Source organism: Aotus nancymaae, unplaced genomic scaffold (assembly GCF_030222135.1).
Source record: "Aotus nancymaae isolate 86718 unplaced genomic scaffold, 86718_ANA_hifiasm-v0.15.2.pri h1tg000011l, whole genome shotgun sequence".
Classification (NCBI taxonomy): domain Eukaryota; kingdom Metazoa; phylum Chordata; class Mammalia; order Primates; family Aotidae; genus Aotus; species Aotus nancymaae.
Genome location: NW_026988422.1, coordinates 9,982,361 through 9,996,829, shown reverse-complemented (window position 1 = coordinate 9,996,829; position 14,469 = coordinate 9,982,361). Strand labels below are relative to the sequence as shown.

At 34.0% G+C, this 14,469-nt stretch overlaps 1 protein-coding gene and 1 non-coding gene across 4 annotated transcripts in view; one reads left to right on the top strand and one right to left on the bottom strand.

Annotated features, from left to right (window-relative positions):
• Positions 1–14,469, top strand: part of CIP2A (cellular inhibitor of PP2A) — a 50,050-nt gene that overhangs the window by 4,093 nt on the left and 31,488 nt on the right. For all 3 annotated transcript variants that reach the window (XM_021669057.2, XM_012460922.3, XM_012460923.2), the window contains exons 2-8: positions 749–896; positions 3,015–3,121; positions 4,859–4,953; positions 5,537–5,633; positions 7,049–7,171; positions 7,312–7,457; positions 10,387–10,462. In XM_021669057.2, the coding sequence (XP_021524732.2) occupies positions 749–896; positions 3,015–3,121; positions 4,859–4,953; positions 5,537–5,633; positions 7,049–7,171; positions 7,312–7,457; positions 10,387–10,462 (792 nt within the window). The remainder of the gene's footprint in view (positions 1–748; positions 897–3,014; positions 3,122–4,858; positions 4,954–5,536; positions 5,634–7,048; positions 7,172–7,311; positions 7,458–10,386; positions 10,463–14,469) is intronic.
• On the bottom strand, positions 11,300–11,434 carry LOC135274393 (small nucleolar RNA SNORA70). Its single transcript, XR_010342231.1, has one exon. It is a non-coding gene; the product is annotated as a small nucleolar RNA SNORA70 (small nucleolar RNA).

The window sequence follows — 14,469 nt, the reverse complement described above, 5'->3', positions numbered from 1 at the left end:
TTTCACTTCCTTCTTTGTAATCGCATAACTACTTTTTTATTTTTTATTTATTTATTTATTTTTTTGAGACAGAGTTTCGCTGTTGTTGCACAGGCTGGAATGCAAAGGTGCAATCTCAGCTCACTGCAACATCGGCCTCCCGGGTTCAAGCGATTCTCCTGCCTCAGCCTTCCGAGTAGCTGAAATTACAGGCATGCGCCACCACGCCCAGCTATGTAATTGCTTAACTTCTAAGATCACCTATTATATTTGAGAAGAAGCAGAAGGAATAATCCCATAGCTACTCCTTTTTCATTCTCCTCCCTCAAAGTAGGTAGAATGTACTAGAATTTATTTGCAAACTAAATATATTGGTAGTAGAGTACAGATTTGTAGTCTATGCCTTCATCGAATGTTCAATGTAGTGTGAAGCAGAAATATTGCTAGATACTCAAAAGTTTGCTAACTTAGGGCATAGAAATATAATGTACTATAGGATAATATAATAGGCAGACCTAACCTAGATAGCCTAAGAAGCTTAGGGAAAGCTTCCTGGTGGAAATGATTTTAAACTGACATCCAGTCACAAATGATTACAAGGAAGGGATTAGGTAATCTAGGCAGGGGTGAATTTTTCACAGCATGTGTGAAGTTTTTAAATTGGGAAGGTAGCAGTGGCACTTTGAAGGAACTGAGTTTTTAATTTGAAATGGAGAAGAGATGAAAATTGCCATTTCTTAACTAACACATTTTTATTACTATTTTATAGGTAATTTCTGGACAGAAACTCACACGACTGTTTACATCAAATCATATATTGACAAGTGAATGCTTGAGTTGTCTTGTAGAGCTACTTGAAGACCCAAACATAAGTGCTTCACTGATATTAAGTATTATCAGTTTGCTGTCTAAACTAGGTAATGCATTTAGTTTCTCTTTTTTAGTTTTTGGAAGATGTATGAACAATATTTTAAAGTGTCAACTTAGTCTTTTAAAGAATGATTCACCTTCAAAGATTTCTCAATCTAATGTGCATTGTGAATCTTTTGAAAGAGGGAAATATTTTATGCAGCATTTCTTAAAATTACTGGACCGAGGAATCAGAAGCATGTGAAAGGTTCAGTGTTCTACAGAAAAGAGTGCACTTTGGGAAATGCTGGACTACTTTTGAATTAAAAAGCAAAAACCCAGATGTAATGTCAGTATTAAGTATACCACCAGAAAGTCTAGGTACTGATCAAAGAATCATCCTTCTGTAATAAATTACACTGAATTTAGAACTAAAAGTACTATCGTTGCTCTTTCTATCTTTTTCCCTATAGCTTTAGTTGTTTTTAAATGTTCATTTACTGATCACTTTACCCCAATTTGGGACATGGTGGTGGGGATATTTCTTTGTGTGATTATAATAATATATGCATAGTTTAAAAAATTCTAGTGATCCAGAAGTATTAACACGGAGTAGCATTGTCCAACAGTACTTTCTTCAGTGACAGAATTGTTTTAGAACTGTGTTACCCAATATAGTAGTCCCTAGCCACATGGATCTATTAAGCACTTGAAGTGTGGGTAATGGACTAAGAAACTGAATCTTTGATTTTAATTAATCTAAATTTAAATAGCCACATGAAGGCTAGTGGCTATCAAATTAGCCTAGAGATAGAGTAAAACGGGATGAGTCTGTACCCATTACCACCAGCCCTCATTTGTTCACTTTTGGGGTTATAATCTCATTTAATGGTTTGATATGTTTCTTTGCAGATATTTTTCTTTGCAGTCACAGAACAATAATTTTGGATCTTTAGTTGGTTGTTTTTAACATAAATGGTGTTGCAGAGCACCAAATGTTTCTTTCCATATCAGTATCTTTAACAGCTGCCTAGTGCCATAATTACAGGGTATTATAATTTATTCAATGATTCCCTAATAGTGGGCACTCATCGTTTGTTATGTTTTTGCTGTTGGAATCAAGAGTGCAGTGAACAGTCTGTGTAATTTTACTCAGATACTAGTGTGTTTCTATTAGATAAATTCCTGTAGAATTTCTAGATCATTTGAAAATTTGATAACCATTACTAAATTGCTTTCCGAAAAGATTCTTCCACTTCTATCATCCACCAACAATTTGAATGAGAATACCAGTCACTTCGAACATTTATACTTTAGAAGCATTTGGGGTTTACAGAAAAATCGAAACGAAAATCTTTTTAAATTAATTATTTCAGATATATAATATTGTTACAAACTTTGAGGTACATATGATATTTTGTTACCTGCATAGAGTATGTGGTGATCAATTCACGGTGTTTAGGATATCCATCAGAAAAGAGGATTTATCGTTTCTATGTATTTAGAACATTTCAAGTCCTCACTTAACTATTTTGAAATGTACAATGCATTGTTAACTATGGTCACCTTACTCTACTATGAAACACTAGAACTTATTCCATCTGATTGTGTATTTATATCCATTAACCAACCTGTCTTCATTTCCCCACTAACAGCTCCCCCCACACCCTACACCACCACACACTCTCCCATATTCTTCCCAGCCTCTCGTAACTGTCATTCTCTACCTCCATGAGATCACCTTTCTTTTTTCTTTTTTTTTTTTTTTTAAGCTCCTACACATGAATGAGTACATGCAATATTTTTCTTTCTGTCTCTGGCTTATTTCACTTAACATAATGGCCTCCAGTTCTATCCATGTTGTTGCAAATGACATACATTCTTTTGTATGGCCAAATTGTATTCCATTGTGTGAATATACCATAAAATGATAATCTTTTAATATTCAAATTAAAAGATTTTAATTTGATACTAAAATAGTATCAAAGAAAAACCTTTCTACAAATATGTAAACAAGATTTTTCTTTGATACTAGTTTATTTTACATAGAGAAATCTTTAGAATTTGTAAATTGTGTTTTGGCAAATACAATAGCCATATTATACCATTTTAAATGATAATTCATATGAAATAAATTATCCTATAAGAAAATGATATATTTTGTGCTATTTTATTTTAACTTACAGCTGTAGACAGTGAAACCAGAGATTGTCTTCAGAATACATACAATCTGAATAGTGTGCTAACCGGAGTGATTTGTCGGAGCAGCCACGCTGATTCGGTGTTTTTGCAGGTATATATACCCACACAGTATATCCTTTCCTTATTGTCAGATCAAAATTGATAGTATCTGTCATAAACTGCTGACTTACGGTGTATATGCCATATAATAAATACTGCATGTTTAGGCACAGCTCTTCACATTAAAAGTTGGTTACACACATGCTACAATTTAAATGTTTCTAGAAAAGAGAAGCTTATCCATGTCTAGCACTAGTATTGAAGAAAAACAAATCTACATTGTAACTGCTTTGACTTATAAACACAGATGTCTGTGTTTTTTGAGACATGAGCTATCAGAATGGGAAAAAATTTTTGCAGCTTACCCATCTGACAGAGGGCTGATATCCAGAATTTACAACAAACTAAAATAGATTTACAAGAAAAAAACAAACAAGCCCATTCAAAAATGGACGAAGGATATGAACAGATACTTTACAAAAGAAGACATACATGAGGCCAACAAACATATGAAAAAATGCTCATCATCACTGGTCGTTAGAGAAATGCAAATCAAAACTACATTGAGATACCATCTCACGCCAGTTAGAAAGGCAATCATTAAAAAATCTGGAGACAACAGATGCTGGAGAGGATGTGGAGAAATAGGAACACTTTTACACTGTTGGTGGGAGTGTAAGTTAGTTCAACCATTGTGGAAGACAGTGTGGCGATTCCTCAAGGACCTAGGAATAGAAATTCCATTTGACCCAGCAATCCCATTACTGGGTATATATCCAAAGGATTATAAATCGTTCTACTATAAGGACACATGCACACGAATGTTCATTGCAGCACAGTTTACAATAGCAAAGACCTGGAACCAACTCAAATGCCCATTGATGATAGACTAGACAGGGAAAATGTGGCACATATACACCATGGAATATTATGCAGCCATCAAAAACGATAAGTTTGCGTCCTTTGTAGGGACATGGACGAACCTGGAAACCATCATTCTCAGCAAACTGACACAAGAACACAAAATCTAACACCGCATGTTCTCACTCATAGACAGGTGTTGAACAATGGGAACACACGGACACAGGGAGGGGAGCACTATACACTGGGGTCTGTTGAGGGGGAGTGGAGGGGGTCAGCGGGGGTTGGGGAGTTGGGGAGAGATAGCATGGGGAGAAACGCCACATATAGGTGAAGGGGAGGAAGGCAGCAAATCACACTGCCACGTGTGCACATATGCAACAATCTTGCATGTTTTTCACATGTACCCCAAAACCTAAAATGCAATTAAAAAAAAAAAAATGTAATGTGAGTTGACATCTAGTCTCAATCTGTGGAGGAAACATTCTTTAAAAATTAAAGCTGTAGATATAGTCTATTTAATACAGATTAAAAGCTCTTCATTCATATTTCATTGACTCTAAAATGTCATCAATTCTAAGAAAGAAAAACATCACAAACTAAATTGACATGCAGTTTTAGAGATGGTAAAATGTGAAAAAGGGTGTCTGCTAATTGATGGGCTATATGTGTGTGTTTCATCCTGCATTCAAGTTAAACATGACTAAGTGAACGAAGTTGGTAACCATGCTCTAAGACAGAATGCATAGAAATATGTGAATTGAGAGAAGAGCCCTAAGGTTCTTGTATTACTTTATATGTGGTTTTTTTTTTTTTTAATGTTTTAGGAAATGGAAAAGGACGTGCTCAGAATATGTCTGATAGTCTATTATTTTAAGCAGGCAACGTTTTTATTTGTTTACATTTATAACTATTTTCTTATTCTCAGTGCATTCAACTTCTACAGAAGTTAACATATAATGTCAAAATTTTCTATTCTGGTGCCAATATAGATGAATTAATTATGCTCCTGATAAATCACATGTGAGTATGCATTCAAACATAAAACCAAATACTCTATTTGTTTATTTTTAAACTACAACCATGTGGTAGATTAATTTTTCTTAGATAATATTTTCTAACTGTGTAAACTGAATAAGACTCCAATTCTTACATGTTCTGCATAGATGATTTTAAGGATCGAAAGTTGTAAAGTATGTAACCTCATTCCTTGGTGAAAAAAATGTAAAAAGGAAAAAAAGTTGTAAAGCAGCTTTAATTTTCATAACAAAAATTTATGAATTGATTTGGCCAGAAAAAAATTGCTGAAACTGAAAATTGTTTTGTTATTCTTATAGGAAAATATACTGATTAAACAGCACATGGTCCATGCTGGCAGTTATTTTCAGGTTTTCATGATGGAATTGAATTGGGTAATTTTGTTTCAAAACATGAGATAAATGGTCAAAACTATTCAGAGCTTCTCTGGCTTTCCATGTTAACTAGATTTTTTTTTTTTGTATATAAAAAGGAATTGAAATGTATAAACTTAACTATATCATTTTGACTTAGAATGACATTAATGCTTTTTTTCTTTTAAACAAAACACCAATGTAAAAAAATACAGTCAATCTTCTGAGGATGAGTTAAAAATGCCTTGTCTAGGATTATTGGCAAATCTTTGTCGGCACAATCTTTCTATTCAAACACACATAAAGACATTGGTAAGAAGTTTATTTATTTTCAATGTTTCTTATTTTATGATAGATTCTGTTCGTAAAGAAAATTTTATCTTTAAAACAAATTTGAACAAGGATTGTTCTGTCTTATCAGCTGACCCATCAAAATTAATGAGTCAGATTGACATATAAATAACTTGAAGCAGTTCAGCCTTCTTGTATGTTGTATTGAAGACTGTGTATAAAGGGTTAATGCAAATACTTCTAAAAGTTTTCCTTAGCATGGCATCCCATTGTTTATCACATTGAGTAGTACAAGAATTACTAAATTATTTTGTGCTCTTAGAAGAGAGACACATCACTGGCAGTCCCATTTATCTCAGTCTTGTGTTTCCACAAAATCAGTGCAACTCCACCAGAAAGATTCATGAGTTAGGTGCTCAGTATGAACCAACAGTACTTGTGATAAGTGAAGACACACAAATGAATTTAACTGAATCACTTTTAGAAGTATATTAAATCAAGCAAGTCACTGATTCTTTAAGGTGCTTTGAGAACACTTTCCCTGCTGTGCTATTCAGCATTACCTGTTTGATTTTAAATTTAGTATCTCACTTATTCAAGTGCTATATTTTTATGACCTGGTCTTGCTTTCGAGGTGGAGTTACTCTGTGTTGTGTGTGTGTGTGTGTGTGTGTGTGTGTGTGCGCGCGCGCGCGTGTGTAGTGTGTATGTGTTTTTCAGTTTCTGAATTGGAAAAAAAAAAAGTTTGTATTTAGGAAGCGCTTAAATATAAGGAAGAATAAACATATGCTCATAGTTCCATGTGTACAAACTGTTATTCACCAAGATTGTGTCTATCTATAAGGCTGTCAGTAATATATGAAAGTACCCATCTCACTCACACCTGGAATGATCTCTTAAATCTAAATGATAATCAGCAAATATGGCAAAGTTAATTGCTGCTCCACAGTGTGTAATGGAAAACAAATTCTTGATTTGCTGAATATTTTTTTGCTTCTACCGCAATTATGAGAGTTCCTCATTATAGTACTTTTGTTAACACAAATGCTTAACAACTTTTCCTAGGTATTTAAGGTTGCTCTTTTGTTTCCACTCTACATGTGTCCCTTTATTAGCCTTGACACCCTGATTTACCATCACTGAATTATTTATTCTAAGGTGACAGAAATTTGCAAAAATTTATCTCCCACTCATTTGCACACATTCACCAAATTATTTTTTTATCTGGGTACTCTGTTTATAACAATTTTTGGATTTAAAATTATCTCTGATCTAAATTTCTCTTGTAGAACATTTGTCTTTTAAATGCGACAATCGTTTAATAGAGTTGACAATGATGTTTAATGAGAGTTGGTCCACCCTGTGCAGGATATACTTTTTAAACCAAAATATAAAATTCATAATTCTAATTTATCTCTTAACTTTTTTTCCCTCAGAGTAATGTGAAATCTTTTTATCGAACTCTTATTACCTTGTTGACCCATGGTAGTTTAACTGTGGTTGTGTTTGCACTTTCAATATTATACAGTTTGACATTAAACGAAGAGGTGGGGGAAAAGGTAAATACAATTTTCAAATTTATTCTGAAGTTTATAGTCTGATATTTTAAAAGTCATTGAGACATTTTTATTTTTACCTTTTAGGATGGTGTCAACTTAATTTTTTTTTTGTAATATGCTTTTTCTATTTTGTCCTTAAGCTGTTCCATGCTCGAAACATTCATCAGACTTTTCAACTAATATTTAATATTCTCATAAACGGTGATGGCATTCTAACTAGAAGGTATTCAGTTGACCTACTGATGGATCTCCTTAAGAATCCTAAAATTGCTGATTATCTTACCAGGTATGACTCACTACAGTCAATTTTAGACCTTTTTTTTTTAAACCAAGATGTGTTTGTTATAAATGAAATTGCGTTCTTAAAATATAATAAACTTGGATTCTACTTATTCACAGTAGATTAAAGTGAAATGTTTTGATGTGCTGTACTCTCACTCCTTTTTCTTTCCTGAACTGAAATGTAAAGTATAACAAGGTCATTGTGTATATGTGTATTTCAGTCTTTGCTTTAGATCAATAGGATTGTGCCATTCTCCAAAATATAGACATTTTGGCTAATTTTAAAACTTAAGCAGCATTATGATTATTTGAAAGAATATTTTCGTTATAGGCACAATACAAATAAATATTTCTACATAAATTAAAAATAAATGAAACATTTATAATCTTGAAACATTGATGTCATTATGTTTGTGTCTTTTTTTTTAATTTTTTGTATAAAAATAGGTAATGTTTCCTTTGGTGTGTGCCTCTTTTGTTATAAGTGAAATGGGAACACATGTTCATATGTCTTTCTGTCTCTATATTTCATGGGATCATTTATGTTTTGAGATCAGGTAGTAATTGTTTTCCAAGGAGCTTGTAGCCTTTTTGCTTTCTAATTAAATTTTGCTGGGGCATAAACTGCTTTGTGATCCTAAATTAGGAAATAATTAAAATTGTTTCAAAGAGTTTCACATACAAGAAACGTTTATTGAGCCCCACCTATGGTCAGGCACTTAGCCGCAATAGGATGTGAAGACACAGTCCCTGATGTTTAAGAAACGTAGAGTCTGAAAGTTTTATCTTAATAAAAGCTAAGCACTAGAACAAACTTGACCACTGTTCATTCGGCTCAGCTGATATTTTGTGAAACCAAGTAGCATTCACTTTAGCATTTCACTGTTTCTTCTCTTAAGAATCTCTGGATAAGTGAGACTTTTCTTCCAGAGTACCTTCCCATGACCTGCCTTCTCTTCATCTGTTGTAGTATTCTCCCAATATCCGTGTATATCTATTCTGGCCACCGGAGAGTGCTTATTCAGCAACTTCATAGTAAACAAAATTCTTTTGAATAAACCTCTTCTGGAAGACTGAAAGATAATCCAGTTTAGCATTAGTGACAGGTTGCTTAATCATTTCTTCTGTAAGTCTCTCAGTTCTATTATTATTTTATACTCTATCCGTCCTGAACCCCAGAATGACCTTTGACAACTCCTCTTGTTTATCTGGTATGCCATTGAACAATGGCGTTGAACATTGTTTATCTGGTATGCCATTGAATGAATCTCTTCCAAAGTCTAACTTAATGCATGGTTACTAATTAGAGCATGAGAAAATCACACAACTGTATCTGGGCCGGACCTCTTATATTTATTCATTAGCTTACTTTCTCATTTCCTACAATTGATCTTTCAAATTTATTTATTTAAAGACAGAGCCTCGCTCTGTTGCCCTGGCTGGAGTGGTGCGATCCTGGCTCACTGCAACCTCCACCTCCTGGGTTCAAGTGATTCTTGTGGCTCAGCTTCCCAAATAGCTGGGATTATAGGCACATGTCACCACACCCAGCTAATTTTTGTACTTTTAATAGAGAAGGAGTTTTGCCATGTTGGCCAGGCAGGTCTTGAACTCCTGACCCCCAAGAGATCCACCTGCCTTGGCTTCCCAAAGTGCTGGGAATACAGGTTTGAGCTTCTGGCGCAGCTAGTCTTTCAAATTTATTCTTTTTCTCTTGCTTCCTTTTATGCAGATGACCTTATCTCTGTTTCACAGGAAAAAAAAACAATCTAAACGGAGCCTCGTTTGAATGGAGCTGTCTTAAATCCTTGTCCCTGGACAAACTTACCTATGTTTATACCAAATTCTTACTTAGTTTCATCCTGTTTCATTCATAAGTATATTCATTACTCTATGCATTGTCTCATTTTAACTTTTCTGAAGCAGTTGCTCCTCTCTCTTCAGGGCCCTTCCATTCAGTTGACCTTTCCTGTTTAACTTATAAATATACTCAAAACTTTTTCTTCAACCACCTGTCCCTTTTAAAATCTTTGACCTACCATTACATTCAAGGTAAATATCCAAATTCTCAGTATAGCCCTTCAAAATCTGATCCCTGACAACCTCTCAACCTTATTTCTTCACAGTTTGTTTTTTTGTCTAATCATATTAGACAACAAATAGAACTTCCACCTTACTAGAAATGCCCTTTCATGTATCCATGTGCTATTTTCTCTAGGGTATTCCCTCTAGAAGACTAGAATACTTTCTCTTTTACTTGTCTAACTTCTATTTCTGTTTTTTTAAGACTCAATTCTGAGTTTAATGCCAAGACAATATTCTTTGTTCCATAGTGTCCCATACATTCCTTCATTATAGCATTATATTTTATATTACCTTGTATCATCTCTTTCTATCCTTCTCCTTCATCTTTAGACTGTGAGCTCCCTGTCAGTGCACCATCTCCCAAATCTAGGATACATCAGTCACGTAGAATATAATGCTAGGGGTACCTCTGATACCTCTTGGAGTTGTGTAACACAGGTTGCTGCCCCTTCTTTATTTGCAGAGACTTATTTAATGCCTGGCAATTTTAGGTGCCTTAAATAAGCAGCTGTATAATTTGTTAGGATATTCCTCTATCCTTTGAATTTTTACAAACTGAACATAATCTTAAAAAAATAGAGCAATTGAGGCACTGAAAATTTTAATGATTTATTTATTGCCACATGAATCACTATGTTTTAATAAATGACAGGGCCAATTTATGTATGTCATAATGGTAAGACATATGACAAGTTTTAAGTATAAACTTTACAAGAGTGTGTTCTATATTAGAAGCCCGAATAAATAAATAGATGAAAGAAGATACACATAAACTTTATATTTATCTTGTAAATCCCTTTTGATATATCAATTTTATCATTTGATATATATTTTTATTTTAAACCTAGATATGAGCACTTTTCTTCATGTCTTAATCAAGTATTAGGTCTTCTTAATGGAAAAGATCCTGATTCCTCTTCAAAGGTATGTAAAAACATGAGTTTTTGTTTAAACTTTTAAAAAACTGTAAAATGCAGAAAAATCTAAATGCACAGCTCTGTGTATTTTTACAATAGGGATACAATTATGTAGCCAGTGTCTAGATCAGAATGTAGAATGTTACCAGTATTCTAGAACCCTTCTTGTGCTTCCTTGTAGTCAGTACCTATCCCTTCCCATTCCTTATCTTTACCAAGGGTAACTGCTATAACCACTATACTGACTTCTAACAGCATATATAGAGAGAGGTTTTTTTTATTTTGGAACTTTATGTAAATAAAAACATGTAATAAATACGTTTTCTGTCTAGACTTTTTTTGGTTCAACATAATGTTAATCTGTAGATATGTTCAACATCACATATCTACATAATGTTAATCTGATGTTAAACTGGTTCTTTTTTTAGACAGGAAGTGATTTATTGATGAGCATGAGTAAGGGGGCATTATAGTGAAAGCCCTCATGAACATAGTGCTCACCACTTGTCCGGGAGCCTCATTTGGGAATGTATTTGACCTCACAACCATCTGGAATGAGCCACTTCTCAGCCGCCATGTCTTCAAATTTATTGTCATTTAACTTGGTAAAGCCCCACTTTGAGATGGATCTTCTGGCAGCTAGGGACCTTGAACTTGGCCCTGCATGTGGAGCCTTAGTCACATGCTCCTTATTTTGCAGATTCATGTGAATGGACATGATGACTTGGCCAGTGTGAACTTTGGTCACTATGCCCTGGGGGCTTTCCAAACGCACCTTGCATACCTCTCGGAAGCCTAGATGAGGGACAGCAGGAAGTCAGAGACATGAATGTACATTGGAAAGGGATGTTTCTAAGGTTTCTTAGTGCAACCCATACAAGCAACAGGCTGCATATGTTACCAAGGAAGCAGCTATTTGTAGGCATTGCACACTGGGCCTCCAGGAGGAAAGGAGCACAATTGGTGTTCTTTTGTTTATGAATATCAGTTACGAAGAAACCTCCATTTACGGTTTTCTGCATGTCTTTTGGTGAGCTTATGGACATGCTTGTCTTAGCTTTATATCTTTGAGTGGAATCACTGTGTCATAGGATATACATATGTTCAGTAGGCACTATGAAACAGTTTTCCAAAAATATCAGTTGGACCAGTGTATGAAGATTTGGTCAGTCTGCGTTCTTGTCAGCACTTGATATTTTTCACTTTTTCATTTTAGCCAGTCTACTAGTAGTATTGCATTATAATTTAAATTAATATTTTATTAATAAAAGTTAACATCATTTTACTTATTCATTGGCCATTTCTATATTCTTTGACATGTCTGTTTATGTCTCTTGCTCATTTGTTTAATGCATTGTCTGTCTTTCTCTCGCTTACATGTAGGAGGATTTATTTTGGAGTCTTTTGATGGGTATATGACATGCAAATATTTTCTTCCATTCTGTGAGTTGCCTTTTTACTAACCTAATGGTGCCTTGATTTTAACATAGATCAATTCAGTGTTTTTTGTGTTCCATTTAGGAACTCTTGGCCTATTCCAAAGTCACAAAGATGGACTCCATTGTTTTCCTCTAAAAGCTTTCTAGTTTTTTTTTTTTTTTTTAAGACAGAGTCTTGCTCTGTTGCCAGGCAGCAGGCTGGAGTGCAGTGGCACAATCTCGGCTCACTGCAATCTCCACCTCCCGGGTTCAAGCAATTCTCCTGCCTTAGCCTCCCGAGTAGCAGGGACTACAGGCACGGGCCACCATGCCCAGCTAATTTTTGTATTTTTTGGTAGAGACAGGGTTTCACCATGTTGGCCAGGATGGTTTCGATCTCTTGACCTTGTGATCTGCCCACCTTGGCCTCCCAAAGTGCTGGGATAACAGGCGTGAGCCACCGTGCCCAGCCGCTTTCTAGTTTTTTTTAACTTTCCCATATAGATCTGTAATCTTCCTACAATTGACTTTTGTGTTTGGTGTGAAGTAGGACTTTTTAAGGTCAGCTTTTACCTTATAAGTTTTTATAGAAGAAACAAATTAGAATTACTTTGAACTAATCATTTGCAACAGTGATATAAAAGATGGTAAAAAGGTTGAAATAGTACAAAGTTTGTTACTTAACTATATTTTCTTTTTATTTTGAACACTAGAATTTCTTCATTCCTTTCTCATATGCAATATGAGAACTATTCCTAATTAGTATCTAAATGGATCTTAATAAAGTGACTAGGAATCTCTAATATAGGTGCTAAATAAGGATTCTTGGAGTAGAAGAGACACAGAGCAAGGGAAAAATCTAATAATCGAATCTAAAGGTATTAAACCATCTCAGGGAATTTAGGAGATCAGGTAGCTGAGGGGAGTAGAAGCATTCTATGGGTATCAGAAAACCTGGAAGAGAATGAAAAAGTAAAAAAAAAAGTAAATAAAAATTTAAAACTTAGTTTTTATTTTAAAGTAAAAAATAATTCTTGTTATGATAGAAGTGGGGAGCAGTGAAAGCAAAATACATCTTGATGGGGAAGAAATAGTTGAGTGTCTTTTTTAATAGATAATAGAGTACAGTGTGTTTTATTTTAAGGCCAGTGTAACCTTAATAGCAAAACCTGACAAGGATACTACAACAAATGAAAATTTTATCTTTCATGAACATATCGCAAAAATCCTAAACAAAATATTAGCAAATCAAAGTCAGTGACATATAAAAAGGATCATGTCTTATTACCAAATGAGGTTTATTGCAGGAATGCAAAGATGGTTTAACATTTGGAAATTAATATAATTTTTCACATTACCAAAAAAGCAGAAAACTTATATTATCTCATTAAAGGGAGAATAGCATTTGATAAAATTTAATACCTATTCATGATAAAGATTAGTACATTGGGAATAAAGAGAAACTTCCTTTCCCTGATCGAGTAATCACCAAAAATCTACTGCATCATCTTTTTTAATGCAAATTATTGAAAGCTTTCCTCAAGATTAGGAATAAGAAAACAATGCTCATTATCACCAGTAATGTTCAGCATAGTATTGGTGGTCCCAACCAGCCCAATAAGGCAAGAGAAATTAAAAAGGTATAGAGATTGGAAAGGAAGAAATAAAACTCACTATTCAGATGACCTGAGAATACAGAAAATCTAAAATCTATGGAAATCATTATTAAAATTAAGCAAATCTATTTAACAAGTTGGCTGGATACAAGATCAGTAAATACATATTTTACTTATATTCTCTTGACAAATAGAACTTTAAATTATGCTATTTACTGATTTTTTAAAATGTCAGGTGCTTAGGGGATTAATCTAAAGACAGTGCAGTATTTTGTCATAATGATAGATAGCCCAATGGAACAGAATGAAGCAGAACCAAATCCACAGCATATGGTCTCCTGATTGAAAACAGTAGAGTCTTAAAGGTATGGTCATTTCAATAAATGACACTGAGTCAATTGAATATACATATGGAAAAAACTGAATCTTGACCCCCCCCACCCCCACCTCATACCAAATGCAAAACTCAGTATAAGACAGGTTGTAGATTTAAATATGAAAAGTAAAAATAATGAAGGTTTTAGAAGAAACACTTAACCGAGTATCTTTATGGCCTTGGGGTAAACAATGATTTTCTTAAACAAGAAACAAAAGCACTAACTCTACAAGGAAAAAGTTGGTAAGTTGGGCTACATTAAAATTAAGTTTCCATTCATGATAAGACCACTAATAAAAGAAAGAAAAGTCAAAGAATGGGAATAGATATCTACAATGTATATATCTAACAAAGAATTCCTATCCAAAATATATTATTTTTCTACGTTGTACATATGTATCAGAAAAAAACACAGAGCCCAGAAGATAACCTGAGCAAAAAAGTTGAATTGGTCAATAAACATAAAGTGATTGTAACATTTTATCAATCTTCAGGGAAATGCAAATTTAAATGTTAGTATGATACCATATGTCACCCATCAGTTGATTAAAATGGAAAATAGCAAAAATAACTCTCATTTAGTACTCCCAGTACAACCAATTAT